At 34.0% G+C, this 17,133-nt stretch overlaps 1 protein-coding gene across 2 annotated transcripts; it reads left to right on the forward strand.

Annotated features, from left to right (window-relative positions):
* Window positions 1–719: 719 nt before the first annotated feature.
* LOC102603879 (uncharacterized) lies at window positions 720–3,669 on the forward strand. 2 transcript variants are annotated; one of them, XM_006355332.2, is made up of 7 exons: window positions 720–863; window positions 1,017–1,064; window positions 2,177–2,239; window positions 2,846–2,908; window positions 2,992–3,039; window positions 3,263–3,325; window positions 3,422–3,669. In XM_006355332.2, exons 2-7 carry the CDS (start codon window positions 1,017–1,019, stop codon window positions 3,470–3,472), a joined length of 336 nt encoding a protein of 111 aa, XP_006355394.1. In that variant the 5' UTR covers window positions 720–863; the 3' UTR covers window positions 3,473–3,669. The 2 variants fall into 2 exon arrangements, with proteins under 2 accessions (XP_006355394.1, XP_006355395.1); XM_006355333.2 differs by lacking the exon at window positions 2,177–2,239 and having other exon boundaries at window positions 722–863.
* The last annotated feature ends 13,464 nt before the right edge of the window (window positions 3,670–17,133 follow it).

Genomic DNA, 17,133 nt, shown 5'->3' on the forward strand with positions numbered 1-17,133 from the left:
TCTTTCCCACTTTACATATTTATTCACCAAACTTTTTCCTAACTTATTATTTCCATCTCTAACCACAATGTCAAACTAAAATTATAATAATTCATTTTTAAGAGTAAAGTAAATAAATGTATAGTAATATATCATCTCTTTATAAGTTCTACAAATATAAGAAATCTTTAGAAATAATTTTAAAAAATCAGGAGATATATGCAAGAGCATTATTGTATAGCAGGCGAACCTAGAGGTAGTCGAGGGGTTCACCCCAATACCCCTCGACAAAAAATTACATTGTATAGATAAGATATTTTAAAGATTTTTTATGCCTATATATATATTGATTTTGTACCTTCTGAATGTAAGATTGGAGGTAGACCTAGTGGTTGAGGGGTTCAAAACTCACCTTCCTAGATCCATCACTGATTATATCCCAAAGAGAATTGCTTGTATTTTTTTCTATATAGATAATATCTTTTTAAAGAAAATGATCTTTTACGCATCAAACCATCTTTTTCTTCAATTATATTATCTATATTTTTCTAACACTATATGGAATAAAAATAGAAAAGATGTTTTGAGTGAGATAAAAAAAAAATGAAAGAGCTAGCTAGCTGCGTTACACAGTTGACGTGGAGTGTTCAAATACATGTATTCCCTTTATAAAAAATTAAAAAATATTTATAACATAAAGTTGGATCTTTTAATAGCAAGAGGTATATATAGTTAATAAATATTGTCGTAACATAACATAACGTAACGTAAGTATCTTTTTCTCCCAACTCTCACCTTCTTCTTTGCCACCGTTTCTTTCTCAGCTTAAATATTTCTCTTTCTTTCTCCCTTTGCTTGCTTCTCTTTATCTCCTCTCCTTCAAGGTATTTCAAGATTCCTTTTTATTTTATTTTATTCATACTATATACTATATATATTTTATTATTTGGAGCTCTACACTAATTATATTACTCTATCTCTCTTTCTATAAACTTATTATAAATATTGTGAGATTAATTTAGTTAATTGCTCATCAGATGGCAGATAACAACACCACAACTCAAGACTTTGATGGTTCCTCTCAGGTACTAATTCAAATTATATTACTACTAATTATTTTTTTCTGCTTCTTTGGGTAATGAACATTTCTCTTTTTACAAGTCGGCCGGTGCAATTTATTATTTTTTACACTTTTTTTCTTTATGAATCCGTTTCTTATTTGATAACTATTTAATGACAGTGTCTCCATTTTATCATTATTAGGTCACACTTTTAACTCTTTATTGTGGAAATACTAATTTGATTTAACAACGGTAAAATAGCCGTTTTGTCTTATTTTTTAAAATTGATCAAATAATGTCATATAAGTTATTCGGAGAGAATATCTTCGGTGTATGTATAAAGGTTTACAAAGCATTGAAACTGAGATATATTTAATCCCTTAAAAGGTGCATTAATGAGGAAATAGAATTTTTAACCCAAGAAATTTTGTGCGTAAAAATGAAAATCACTCATTAAAAATAAATTATAAACTTATAATTTAAATAGAAGAAAATAACTTCTTTTTTTTTTCTTTTCTTTTTTATGTTTTGTGCTTAAAAATAAAATCTCTTATAAAAAATAAAAGGCTAAAAAAAATCGTTCCTGCTGAGTGCTGACACATCACACATATACATACTTAGGTAACGAAAGATTTTTATAGCTAGGAACAATTAGATTTTAATTAAATTGATTGTGAACAATGTAAAGCGTTTATGAAACTCAATTAGATGCTTCCAAATCCCACATTTTCTTCTATTTATTTCTTTAAAAAGTATGAAAAGAAGAAATATGAATGTAGCGTGTGTTATTGGACCTAAATTGAAAGTTGGGTAGCCGCCTCTACTGAAAAAAAGAAGAAGTTTAAACCTTACTCTGGATCCGCCACGGATTAACATTAGATTATTTTTTTCAAGTACGAAATATAATTAAAAAAGAATTACGTAAATAAGACAAAGAAGGATTTTATATTGATAGATTAGGAATTAGGCACAAATTACAATATCTTTTAATCATCTGCATCAACATTAAGAACCGATTATATTCTTGGTTCCATGTGATTTTCTTTGTAATTTTAGTAATGTGGTCCAAAAAGAAATATCTTGAGACATTTTTATTTTATTTTATTTTTTTAAAAAAAAGTATAAATATGATGTAGATTGTGGGGTTGAAGGGACAAAGCAATCACGTGCAACCTGCTGTAGGGGATCACAAAAGAGTGGTATATGGTTTCTGATTTAGATTTATGTATGTAAAACATTGGAGCCACGCATACTTTAGATTCAATTATTATTGAAAAATGTGTCGGCACTAACTTAATCCGAAATTAACAAACTTGATTAGGATATTTAGTGAAATTAACTTATAAGTTTTAATCAGAAGATTTCTTTTTATTAATGAATTATTATCAATTTACAAATATTTAAAAAGTTGGACACATAAGTTTATGCTATGAATTATATTTGGTTCTCTATAGGTAACTAATATTTGAAAATAATATTTTTAACTTCTCAGAAACTTGGTCCAATAAGCTACATTTATCTATGTTCCATACTCTCTGCACACTATGATTTAATCAGAATAATAATAGAGTTTCGAAAAGACAAATTAAATTATCACATGGGATTCTGTGTTTGGTCCCCATTGAACTTTTTATTGTTTAAATTTGTTCCTTGATATGTCAAATCAAGTCAAATGTTAGGCAAAAGGAGGAGATAGTCAGTCATATGTTAACTGATTTATGTAGTGTTAGGTGCCTAATATTGAATTTATAAGTTGTTTTTTTACTCAACTTTTGATTGTTTGGTATAATTACTAACTTTTGTAGGCTACTTCTACTGGTAACAAATATGGAGGACTTGCGCCAAAGAAGAAGCCTTTGATTTCAAAGGCAAGTTTTATATTATTTTTTTCTCTTAAAAAGTCATCTTTTCACCTAAAACAAATTAATTTATATAATGTTTGTTGATACAGGATCATGAACGTGCTTTCTTTGACTCCGCTGACTGGGCTCTATGCAAGGTAGACATAAATTCTGTTGAATTTTTTTTATATTCGCTAGTCTAATATATAATAAATAGTATTATTATTTTGTATTCAATATACATATATTGAGATTATCTTGATGGACGACTATTTATATATATAGGTTTTTCCTAATTTTTAGCCTCTTATTATTCCGGTATGAAACTCCAATATCCTTTTTAACTTTTTTATAATGTTGGTACTTTTCATATGGATACAGCAAGGTGCAGGAGTTGATCAAAAATCAACAGTGGCTATAGAAACATTGCGTCCCAAATTGCAGGTATGAATCAATTTTTTTTAAATAAAATAATAATTTATTATTGTTATTATTATTTTTATCAATTTCATTTACAAGTAAATATTTGAAATGAAACAGAGAACAGCTCATCAGCAATTGCCTCCTAGAAGACCTGCTTGTACATCTTGATTCACATGTTGTACCTTCAAAATGCTGGTTTTGTTATGTTCTTTAATTTGATGGCTAAGTAGATATAATATGTCACTATAAATACATGTGTTGTTTACTAAGTTCTTTTCTTCAATATGGGATTTGGATGTAATCACCAATAATTCTTTAACAACTTTTGTTGCTTAAGCATTTATAAATTACTACTATTATTTTCCCACTTTTCAGAGTCTCCAAATGTATCCTTTTTTGTTTTTGTTTTGAAATCATCAGAACCTAGAGGATGAATTGAAATTTTCTAGTAAAAGTAGTCCCTAATTGTGGGATGTCATGACAAAGGATTTTTCGTGGGATGCAGAGTGTTGCGATATTCATATCTCTGCATATACAATAATAAAAAACTTGTGAAATAGATTATTTTTTTACCATATTCACGTATTTATATCGGGTGCCTATTACATATAGTCTAGAGGATGATTTTTTTGTTAACTTAAAAGAAAAAATGGATGTGAATGCCTATTCTTTCACAGTAATTGTTTTAGTCAATAGAACGGTCACAAGTGAGGGCATTACTAATTCTAAACAAATAATTGATTTTTCTCTCTAGTGAATAATTGATATGAAAAAGTACATCTAAAAATAAAATAAAAAAATAAAAATAATAATGATAATAATAATAATGTGTTTGGTCCAACAAAGGTATCATGGTCAGAGGAGTCAGTGAGTTATATATTCACAATCTATTAAGAGTTAGTTACGAGTTAGTTAGTGATGTAAAGTATCAATTAGTGGAGCCTATAAATATAGCTCTAATCACATGTAGGGATGTTCACGGTTTGGATAAAAATCAATACAAATCGAAAAATCGAATCAAACTGATAAAATAAAATTGATTTCATTTGGGTTTGGTTTGGTTTGGTTTTAGATTTTTGAAAATCGGTAGTATTTGATTTGGTTATGATTTTATTCGAAAAATCGAAGAAATAACTGAACCAAACCGATGAATTATATACATATATTTTATTAATATACATACTTAATATATTATAAATAATTTTAAAGATCTTATATATGTTTTCATTATAGTTTCTTTAGAATTTACTTATTGAAAGCAAAAATGTCCAATAGGTGAAAACATTTATTTTATTGATTTCATGTAAAAGAGTGTCTATGACAATTCTTTGTGGGACTAAAAATGTTAATGTTTCTTTCTTCTAAGCCAATATAGTGAATTTTAAAGCTTTAATCATAATAAATTCAGTGATCGATCGAAAGTTCAATAATTTTAGTCATTCTAACTATTTTTTTGTTTTGAATGGATTGTTGTCACTTTTTTCACATTTTGAGTGAATTTTTTTCTTTATTTTTGTGTATGGTTAATAACCGAATAACCAAACCAAATCGAAACCGTATTAACCACCAAACCGATAAATGTATATTATATTTGGTTTGGTTTGATTTCGATAATTTTAAAATATGGTTAATAATCGAATAACCAAACCAAATTGAAACCGATAACCACCAAACCGATAAATGTATATTATATTTGATTTGGTTTGATTTCGATAATTTTAAAACCGATTAAATTGATTTGGTTTTAATTTTGACCAATAACCGATCTAAACTGACTCTTGAACACCCCTAATCACATGTAATACATTGAGCAATGATGGTATAATCATGTAAATTGTCCACATTCTTTAAATATAGATTCTTTCTCTCTTCTTCTCTAAATCTTTATATTTTATATGTGATTAAAATTATTCTTTATGTTTATATAGTAGATATTGACCCCCTTCAATTTCTTTGTATGTTTATTTATTCATATTTTGAACACAATAATCTTGACTTCGTCATTGCTGTCACCTTATAGAATATAATAACTAAGAATTTGAGCCAATGAAAAATAAAAGTATAAAACTAAAACTTAAGTTAAAACTTTATATACCGAAGAATATAATTACTTTTTTTTTAATTTACTATCACATTATCGTTTAATCTATTATAAAAAAACTCTAAATAATTATAAAATTGATAACTTGATAAAATAATCTAAATGGTTATCTAAATCATTATTAAAAGAATAAATCATTATATTTATTCAAGAGATATTATAAAGAAATGAAATTTGTTGTTATGAAAGGTTTTTATTAAAGAAAGCAGTGTTTATTGATTTTTTTAAAGACTTGAATGAAAAATATTGACTTAGACTCGCACGTGGAATGTCTATACATGAAATGCTATGCATGTTCTTGATGACTTATACACATGAAGTGAAAAATTGAATGATACAAGATATCTTTCAACATTTAAGGGATACGGTTTATAAACATTTTTATAGTGTTTAATTTAAAAAGTTATTTTCATAGTGTTTAAGTCATTTTAAGCTTGCAAGAGACATTATTAAATTCTATTTAAATTAGGAAAAATGGTCAAAAATGTCCTTCGTTTGTAGTTTGATCTAAAAATGCTCTTACCGTCAATATTTTGGTCCAAAATTACCCTTATTGTTATTTGATGGGTCAAAAATGCTCATTTTCTAAATAAATATATTATTTATTTTCTTTTTAACACATTCTTTTTTCTAATAATATTTTTTAAAATTAGGAAATGTGTATCTTACTTCAATTTCAGAAAAAAAATAAAAAATGAAATTATTTCTTATTTTTTTATAATTATTTTCTATCGTTATATAAATACAAATTAATGATGGATATATTATCATATTTTATGTATGACATATATTATATGCCGAAAGGATACATGAAATGATTCTATTTTAATTGATAAAATGAGATTAAGAAGAAAAAAATATATCCTTCATTTTTATTTGTTAAAGTGATTTTAAAAGAAAGAAAACAAGAACATGGTTCTTTAATAATATTTTAATTAGGAAGATGATATGTTTAAAAAGGAAAAAAAAAAAATATTTATTCAGAAAAGGGCATTTTGACCCATTTAGTAACTATAAGGGCATTTCTGAACCAAAGTATTGACTGCAAGGACATTTTTGAACCAAAGTATTGATGGTAAGAGATACGGTTTATAAACATTTTTATAGTGTTTAATTTAAAAATTCATTTTCATAGTGTTTTATTTAAAAAGTCATTTTAAGCTTGCAAGAGACATTATTAAATCATAATAATGGTGTCAGAGTCATAAGCCAGGTAATGAATGATGTTTATCCTTCTTTAAGGTAAGTAACAATTTAGTTTACTATAATTCTTTTTTTAGTGTTACTTATTATATTTGATTTTTAAAAAAAAATAGTATTACTTACTTAAGTTAAATTTAGGATTACATTGGAGCACTTGATGACACATGTTATAGCTAGATTGTTGCAAGGTCAATAAATATCTTATATTAGATATAAATGTTATCTCACTCAAAATATTTTTGTAGTTGTATATTTTAATGTCTTTTATATTTTAAATGCATGATATCGAAATAGTATTGATTAGTTTTAGTGCTTGAAATTTGTAGAAGAGACCAAAAAATAAATTTGATCTTTTTAAAAACACATAACAATAGATTTTGCATGATATAATGTAGAAGGTTTGAACGTTTGAGAGACTTTAGAATATTCAATAATGAGAGAATTAAAATAGTAGAAGAGGAATAAAAAAAGTAAATATAAGAATAATATTGTTGGTTCATGATAATTGTCGGAATATAAATGAGCTAGGCAACAAAATAGATAGCCACATAAGAAACTAGAAAAGATACTTTTTTTTTATAAGGTACCTAGAAAAGATACTACAATCAACTAAACACAATTCAATTTTTCAATTATTACAATGATCTCTCAACATTAAATGAGGTAAAAATTTATTATATTTTCTATTCAAAAAATATTTTCAAATTTATGATATTGAAATTGGAGTCTCAAACAATTGCTATAGTGGCTTTATGATCAAGACGACCTCGTGTGAATGATGCATTTCAAAAAACTGAGAATGAGACATATATTCCATTGATTTTTTCGATGGAGGCACAACTTCAAAAGCTAATTGATATTAGAAAAAAATATAGGAGAACAAAGTGATACTTATTAAATGGGGCTTCGTAATGATATGGTTGCTAATGATATTTGGAATGCTTGATGTTTATATTACTTGAATACTTCCACTTTTTGTATTAGTGAGGAAACTCAAGTTTCTAGTATGATAACTGGACAAAATAAGGGGCTTTATACTTTATAGAAGAAGGGCAAAGATCATATGAGGAACTGGAAGTAAAAAACTTTATAGTTGATAACCAATGAGAAGTACAAAACTACAAGAAATGCTATCAAAAGAGATGGTTAATCAAATTACTCAAAACATTACTCATATCCTGACTGATGATGATAATGATAAAGCATGTTGGATGGACAATAACACTGGGAGTTTTAATGTCAAACTTGTTTAGGAGATTATAAAGAAAAAGAAGGAGAAGTCTCAGATCTATAATTTTATATGGTAGAAAGGAATGCCTATAAAGATAAGATTTTTCCTATAGAAGGTAATAAAGAAGAGAATTCCAATCGATGACAACTTAGTTAGCATGAGGATTCACAATGCTTCAAGATGCTGGTGTTGTGACCAATATTTACAGGAGACTATGTCTCACCTTTTTCTAACATCTCCTATAACTTCAAAACTATGGAGACATTTTACTATTTCTGTAGGTATAAACATAGAAGGGTTGCAACTGTAACAAGCAATAACAGAATGGTGAATCGGTGTTCAATAAAATTACAAATCATATTCAAAGCAATGCCGTCAATTATGATGTGGGAATAATGAAAAAGAAGAAATGCCAGAAGACTTGGAAAAAAGTGATATTAAGCAGAATTTTATGTTAAGTACAATACACAGTTCATCACTTGATAAGGATACTATTCCATAGATGATAATGTTACAATTCTTGAGCAAATAAAAATCAAAACTACACAATTGTGTGGTGAGATAGATGTTGCCCGCAAGAGGTAAATTAAAGTGTAACACTGATAGAGTCAACCAAGGAAATAATGGACTTAGCTCATATGATTTTTGCATCAGAGATGACACATGAGACTTAGTATACGACCAAGCAGGACAGATAGACGAGACAATAAATATAGAAGCTAAAGCTATGACAGTTTATGAAGCCCTAAAATTCTGATCCACACACAACATGTAGGGTGTCACATTGAAAACAGACTCCCTAATTCTAAAGAAAAGAATATCTTATGTGATGTTTGGAATTTCCCATGGAAGTTAGTTGAAACAGTGGAGATTATAAAAGGCATCATAACAAGGCTAGACATTCAGATACAACATATCTTCAGGGAAAGAAACTCAGTCACGAACTTTCTGTCTAATCTAGCAAAAAGCAATCAGTGGGAGTTCCATAATTTTCAACAATTTTCTATTCTAGGAAAGAAACTACTCAATATTGGTGAAGCCTAAATTTCAGCAATTAGAATGAAAACTAAAAAGATTTAGCAAATTGAATGAGTCACATGTTTAAATCAAGTCAAAATTCTAATTAGCTTATTTCGTAGATATGCATTCATAGTGTAACTACAAACAGGGAAAGCAATACTATTTATTGAAGAAAAATCAACAGCTCAAAAAGGAATAATACATCATACAACATACAATTCTGGAACAACTGGTTCCTGAAGATATCACATAGAATAAATAGAATTCTAAGGATAAAAATAAAAAGGAAAGGAAAACATTGGATAGTGAAGAACAACAAGTGTAACACCTAAGACCTTACAGACCTGGACAACAGACATTTTGGTGAACCACAGAAGGGTTTACGGATCGTGAGAGGAACCACGGTACGTCGACCTGCTCGTGGTTCACACCCAACCAAACTTGGTGGACTACAGAGCCATTCACAGGCCGTGGACCACCACACAAGCCATGGAAAGGCTCGTGGAAGCTATGCCGAACAAACCAAGCTCAATCACCAAACCACGGATCCCACCATGGGCCGTGGTCTCGATGACGGGCTATGGATGGGTCCGTCGTCTTGAGCTAGTAGACCCCAGCCCCAAGTGAAGAACCACGGTGACCTTCACGGTCCGTGAAGTGGACCGTAAAGGGGCCTTCCAGAACCAATAGATCTTGGCCAAGAACCACGACCCACTTGACGGGCCGTGGTCCCAACGACGGACCGTCAGTGGCTCCGTGGTCGACCCTCGTCAGTTTTAAGTAGGTCATTTTGGCATTTTCCCCTATGCATTGGGCATTTAAACTACGTCGATTTACACTTAAACTACGTTGTTTTACTCAATTTAAACCTAGTATTCTAGTCAGAACCTACCCTAAATGATTATTCACCAAAATTCATCGAACCTAGTGCAAAAAGAAAAGAAAGAGTCGATCAACCCCTCAAGAACAAGCAAGAGATTTTCTTCAGTTCAGCCTCGAAATCCAAATGATTTCTCCGTAAAATTCGTCACAAGGTATGTGAGATTTCACTAGTGGGTTCCTTTCATCCACTAGGTCCCTATAATTCAGTTAAATTTTTTATTCTCTATATCTTGTTTAGACGTAGGGTTTCTAAAACCTTAGAAAATTGTTATGAGATAGTTGTTATAGTATTCTTAATCAAATTATCATGTTTTTGTGGAAACGTTGCTTAGTTCATTGCATGAAACTCAGAACCCTAGTTGTGCTGATTCTCCTAGTTCATGAATTACACTTGCTAGGTCAGTCAAACAGATAAACATGCTCCAGTTTACGAATGTTACATTGTTAGTACTTAAATGTTGGATTCTCAGATTTGCATGTCAGAACATCGAGTTATCCAGTATTTCAGTTATGTTGCGTCATATACATTTCTAGTTGGGAGTAGACTTAGCACCGAGTTGGACTAGGGTTCAGCGTACCATATAGTCCCAGAACTACATGCCCCCGTAGGATTATAAGTCCCCTTTGTTGGACATCAGATTTAGTGATCACGCCAGCCATGCCTATATACCCCTGGCAAGGTATATTGGGTCCTCTCGATGGGGGTATACATCGGACTCCACATTTAGCTCACGTGGTTTTATGTCAGTTAATAGTAGCTCCCACAGTTTGACTCTAGTGCATTTGACCAGGTTTTCAAGTTTTACATCAGTATTCAGTCTCAGCATGTTATGTTCATTATTAGTACTTAGTCATTGCATTTACCTCAGGTTTCAGTTATATTTCAGCATTTGTATTCTGATCAAAATATATCATTGTTCAGTTATGCATTGTTCAGCTTATCTATTTTGTTCAGGCTATTATCAATATTATGCATGCTCAGTACATTCCAAGTACTGACACATACTCTGCGCTACATCCTTTCATGATGTAGGTTTAGGTTCTTAGCATCCAGATCACGCGTAGATCGACTCTCGAACCGTATTACAGCAGGTTCAGTGGTGACTCATCATACTTCGAGGACAATAGACATGCTTTTCATATTTAGTCTTTTAATTCAGTGTTCAATTTTGCTAGAGTTAGCTTAGGGCATGTCCGAACAACTCTAGTCTGTTAGAGGTTTTTCAGACATAGTAATAGAACCAGTTTGACTTGTTAAGTTTACCTTCTAGTACTATTAAACTCTTAGAATGTTTTATACATTCAGAATAGTTGAGTATTCCCCACTTTCAGTTATCAAATGATTTAGCTTCCGCATTAGTTCAAGTTCTCTTAGATATTTTCAGTATTCTCATGATATGCCAACTTCAGGGTTAGCTTAGGGTCACTCGTGATCCTAGGTCCAGTGTTACGTCAAGGGGGTAACCTCAGGGCGTGACAAACTTGGTATCAAAGCATTAGGTTTAAGAGTCCTAGGATGTCTAAAAGCCGCACTAAGTAGAGTCTATTTTATGGGTGTGAAGTGCACCATATCTATGAGAGGGAGGCTACAAAGTGTTTTAATAAAAACTTCACTTTCTTTGTTATTCCTATGGTGCGTGAGGTATGATCCAACTTCTCCTTTCTAATCCGTCGTTATGCGTTTCAAATCATGCCTCCTAGTAGAGCTTACGTACGGAATGCTAATGTACGCAATGCTAATGCAGTCCCTCTGATACCGAACCATGAGGTTACAAATGCAAAGTTTGCGATCCAACTTTTGGCTCGGTTGTAGCCAATCAGAACAGTCAGCAGGTCCCAGTTCCTACTAACACAAATGGTGGATCAACTGTAACTAGGGTTTGACATTTTTTTCGAATGAATTTGTTTGAGTTTCTAGGGTCGCAGGTTGGTGAGGACCCACAGAACTTTATTGATGAGGTTAAGAAATTTTTTGGAGTGATGCAAGTGACTGGTAATGATGGGTGGACTTGGCATCCTACCAGCTTAAGGATGTGGCTCACATATGGTTCAACAAAGGTCTACAACCCCAGCACCTTCATCAGCTAGTGCTCCATCCCCAGGTTTTGACAGGATCAGAAAGGTAGGGCATCAGGTTCTAAGTCTCAGGGGGTAACTTCAAGTAACATGACTTTCCCGACTTGTCCAAAGTGTGGTAAGAATCATCCGGGCGAGTGTCTTGCAGGCAAGGAAGGATGCTTTGGGTGTGGTCAGTCTGACCATAGGTTAAAGGATTGTCCTTTTACCGGGCAGAGGCAAGAAGCTAACAATAATAGGGCTCAGTCTACAACTCCAGCAGCACCAACAGGTCGCCCAACTGAGCAGGGTGTGTCATTTGGTACAAGTGGCGGTCAGTGCTAGAACAGGTTGTATGCTCTCCAGGTTCACCAGGCCCAAGAAGATTCTCCTGATGTGGTCACTGGTACGTTACTAGTCTTTCATTTAGATGTATACGCATTGTTAGATCCAGGGGTTACATTGTCGTTTGTAACTCCCTATATAACACTAAAATTCGGTGTCAGACCAGAAACTCTCTCAGAACCATTATTAATCTCTACTCCAGTTGGTGACCCAGTTATAGCTAGATGGGTATACAGAAATTGCCCTGTCACAGTCTCTCAGAAAGTCATCTCAGCAAATCTTGTAGAGTTAAAAATGGTAGATTTTGATATCATTTAGGCATAAATTGGTTACATTCTCGTTATGCCTCAGTCTATTGTAGAACTAGGATCGTTCGGTTCCAGTTTCCAAATGAGCTAGTCTTAGAGTGGATGGGTAGTAGCTCAATGCCTATGGGTCAATTTATTTCTTACATTAAGGCCATGAAGATGATCTCTAAAGGGTATGCCTATCATATTGTTCGGGTTAAGGATTCAAACTCTGGAACCCCAACTCTTGAGTCAGTCTCGGTAGTAAATGAGTTCCCAGAAGTGTTTCCAGAAGATCTTCCTGGAGTTCGTCCCTAAAGGAAAATCGACTTCGGAATTGATTTCCTTCCAGATAGACTAGTCCATTTCAATTCCTCCTCACAGAATGGCTCCAACCGAGCTTAAGAAATTGAAAGAGTAGTTGAAAGACCTTCTAGATAAGAGCTTTATCAGACCTAGTATCTATCCATGGGGTGCTCCAGTGTTGTTCGTGAAAAAGAAAGATGGTTCTCTCAGAATGTGCATTGACTATCGTAAGTTCAATAAAGTCACCATCAAGAATAAGTATCCCATCCCCAAGATTGATGATTTGTTGACCAACTTCAAGGTGCTAGTTATTTCTTGAAGATAAACCTCAGATCCGGCTATCATCAGCTCAGAGTCAGAGATAGTGACATTCCAAAAATAGCCTTCAGGACTCGGTATGGTCATTATGAATTTGTAGTTATGTCTTTTGGACTAACAAATGCTCATGCAATTTTCATGGACTTAATGAACAGGGTGTTCAAACAACATTTGGACTCGTTCGTTATCGTCTTTATTGATGATATCCTTATTTATTCTCGGAGTGAGGAGGATCATGCGACTCATCTAAGAGTTGTTCTGCAGACTCTCAATGATCGCCAATTATTCGCTAAGTTCAGCAAATGTGAATTCTGGTTATAGTTCGTCGCTTTCCTTGGTCATGTGGTATCCAGTGAAGGGATCTGAGTGGATTCTTAGAAAATTTAAGCAGTACAGAACTGGCCCAGACCTATCTCTCTAACCGATATCAGGAGTTTCTTGGGTTTGGCCGGTTATTACAGGAGATTTGTTGAAGGATTTTCATCCATAGTTTCCCCATTGACCAAGTTGACTCAGAAGAAGGTCAAATTTCAATGGTCAAATGAGTGTGAGAAAAGCTTCTCAGAACTGAAGACTAGGTTGACTATAGCTCCGGTCTTGACCCTACCGAATGGTTCAGACGGTTATGTGATTTATTATGATGCATCCATGATCGGCCTAGGTTGTGTGTGGATATAGTGAGGTAAGGTCATAGCTTATGCTTCTAAACAACTTAAGGTCCATGAGAAGAACTACCCGACTCATGCCCTCGAGCTTCCAGCCATAGTATTTGACCTAAAGATTTGGAGACATTACTTGTATGGTGTTCACGTAGATGTGCCACAAACCATAAGAGCCTCCAGTATGTGTTCACCCAGAAAGAGTTGAATCTTCAGCAGAAGAGATGACTTGAATTCCTCAAGGACTATGACATGAACGTGCTTTACCATCCTGGTACGGCCAATGTAGTAGATGATGCTCTCAGCAGACTATCTATGGGTAGTGTAGCACATGTTGAGGAAGAAAAGAAGGAATTAGCAAAAGATGTTCACCGACTTGCTCGCTTAGGAGTTGGTCTTACGGACATGTCAGATGGTGGTGTGATAGTTCAAAATAGATCAGAATCTTCACTGGTAGCGGAGGTTAAGGAAAAATAGGATAGTGATCCTATGTTACTTCAGTTGAAAGGTGTAGTTCATCAACAGAAAGTTGAGGTTTTATCCCAAGGGAGAGATGGTGTGCTTCGTTACCAGGGTCGCTTATTTGTTCCTAAGGTGGGTGAGTTGAGGCAGAAGATCCTTACAGAAGCCCATAACTTCAAGTATTCTATCCATCCAGGTGCCACTAAGATGTACCGTGATCTGCGGGAAGTCTTTTAGTGGAACGACATAAAGAGAGATATAGCAGATTTTGTGGCTAAGTGTCCTAACTGTCAACATGTTAAGGTAGAACATCAGAAACTAGGAGGTATGACTCAAGATATTAACATTCCTGCATAGAAGTGGGTAGTGATAAACATGGACTTCATTACGGGTTTACCTCGTACTCGCAGACATCATGACTCCATTTGGGTGATAGTAGACAGAGTTACTAATCCGCTCACTTCTTGGTTGTCAAGACTACAGATTCAACGGAGGACTATGCTAAAATCTACATCAATGAGATAGTCAGGTTACATGGGGTTCCCTTGTCTATTATATCAGATAGAGGTCATCAGTTTACCTCTCATTTTTGGAAATCATTTTAGAACGGTCTTGGTACTCAGGTAAATCCCAATACAACATTTCATCCACAGACGGATGGTCATGCAGAGCGTACCATTCAGACCTTAGAAGACATGTTGAGAGCTTGCGTGATCGATTTCAAGGGTAGTTGGGATGATCACATACCTCTCATAGAGTTCGCCTATAATAATAACTTTCATTCCAATATTCAGATGGCCCCTTATAAGGCATTATATGGGCGTAGATGCAGATTTTTGATTGGTTGGTTTGAAGTAGGTGACGCAACATTGATTGTGCCAGATTCAGTTCATGAAGTTATGGAAAAAGCTCAGCTCATCAGAGATAAACTTAAGACAGCTTAGAGTCGTCAGAAGTCCTACGCGGATGTGCGTAGAAGGGACTTGGAGTTTCAAATTGATGATTGGGTTTTCCTGAAGGTGTCACCTATGAAAAGGGTGATGAGATTTGGCAAGAAAGGGAATCTCAGTCCTAGATATGTAGGTCCTTACTGAACCCTGAAAAGGGTTGGTAATGTGGCTTATGAGTTAGAGTTGCCAACATAACTAGCAGCGGTTCATCCAATCTTTCACATTTCCCTGTGAAAGAAGTGTGAGGGTGATCCGACATCAATAGTATCATTAGAGAGTGTTGCTGTGAAGGATAGTCTCACTTATGAGGAGGTGTCAGTTGAGATTCTTGACCGTTAGGTTCGTAGGTTGAGAAATAAATAAGCCACTTCGGTGAAGGTTTTGTGGAGGTGTCAGTCCGTAGAGGGAGCTACTTGGGAAGCAGAAGCAGCCATGAAGGCCAAGTATCCTCATCTCTTCCCTTCCAATTCTGTTTCAGCTTCATGTAATAATTCCTCTCCAGTTTCTCAGTTTACTCTTGCGTAAATTCAGTCTCAGTATCTTGTTCCTCCAGTTGTTCTTGCATTTCAACATAATTGCATGTTCATGGAACTCAGTTCAGTTAGATATCAGTTTCTAGTACTTAATGGTAGGGATTGCAGCTCCTTTCCTCCATACTCAGCTAGTTTAGAATTCATTCGAGGACGAATGTTCCCAAGGGGGAGATATTGTAACACCTCAAACCTTATAGACCTATACAACAGACATTTTGGTGAACCACATAAGGGTTCATGGACCGTGAGAGGAACCACGGTCCATCGACCTACTCGTGGTTCACACCCAGCCGAACTTGGTGGACCACGAAATCCTTCACGGGCCTTGGACCACCACACAACCCGTGGGAAGGCTCGTGGAAGCCAGGCAGAACCAACCAAGCTCAAGCACCAAATTACACAGCCCACCACGAGCAGTGGTCTCGATGATGGGCCGTGGATGGGTCCGTCGTCTTGAGCCAATAGACCCAACCCCAAGTGAAGAACCATGGTGGCCTTCACAGTCCGTGGTCTTTCACATGGTCCGTGAAGTGGACCGTAAAGAGAGCCTCCCAGAACCAGTAGACCTTGGCCAAGAACCACGACCCACTTGACGGGTCGTGGTCCCAATGACGGACCGTCATTGGCTTCGTGGTCGTGTAACACCCCTAAAATACTAGATCAACTCTTGCATATCGATGTATCGTTTCTTAATTACTACAATATGTTTTACTCTTATTTTGGGAACTTGAAATTTTGTGATATATGCAACCTTGTTTAAAATAGATTGTGCTCGTAATTTAAGGTATTGTATGGGGGTATTTACGTAATTTTTCTAATTAAAATTACATATGAATTGTAAGTGTTGGTAACAAGTATATACATATAGGTGTATATGTATACATTTAGGGCAGCACACAATAAAATGGGGCAGCACCCTTTAGGGACAGTTGTAAATGTGACTAAGCATCACTCATTAGACTATATAATCACACCTCCTCTTGTGATTTTCGTTTGGAACTGAAGTCCAAGAACATAAGAACATTTTCTAACCAGTTTCCATCAAAATCACAAGAGAAAACCTTGGTCCTTCTAGCTGGAAGTCGAGACATCCTACCTTTTGGTGAGTAATCAAAACTTGTTTCTTTTAAAGATGGGAGTGTTTAGTAATTTTAGAATATCTCGTTCTGTTTAACTTCTTTTGAGGTGAATAAATATGTTTTGGAAAGCTGATTACTATACCTACAACTCTTATGTTTATTGTAAACTCAAATTTAGCTATTAGGACGACGAAATAAGGGACACAACCTATGACATGTTCTGTCCAGATTCTGGAATTTGAAATCCTGTATGTTCAACTGTTAGTGTTTTGTTTATATCTTTTTGTACAAAGCGTATTTTGCAGTGATTCTTGATTATTTGCAAGCTTAAAAGATGTACCTACCTCTTCTATGAAGGATATAAATTCCATTTTGGCCGTTTTCTATTTCAAATCTAA

The sequence above is a fragment of the Solanum tuberosum genome, unplaced genomic scaffold, assembly GCF_000226075.1.
Source record: "Solanum tuberosum cultivar DM 1-3 516 R44 unplaced genomic scaffold, SolTub_3.0 scf00200, whole genome shotgun sequence".
In the NCBI taxonomy this organism is placed as follows: domain Eukaryota; kingdom Viridiplantae; phylum Streptophyta; class Magnoliopsida; order Solanales; family Solanaceae; genus Solanum; species Solanum tuberosum.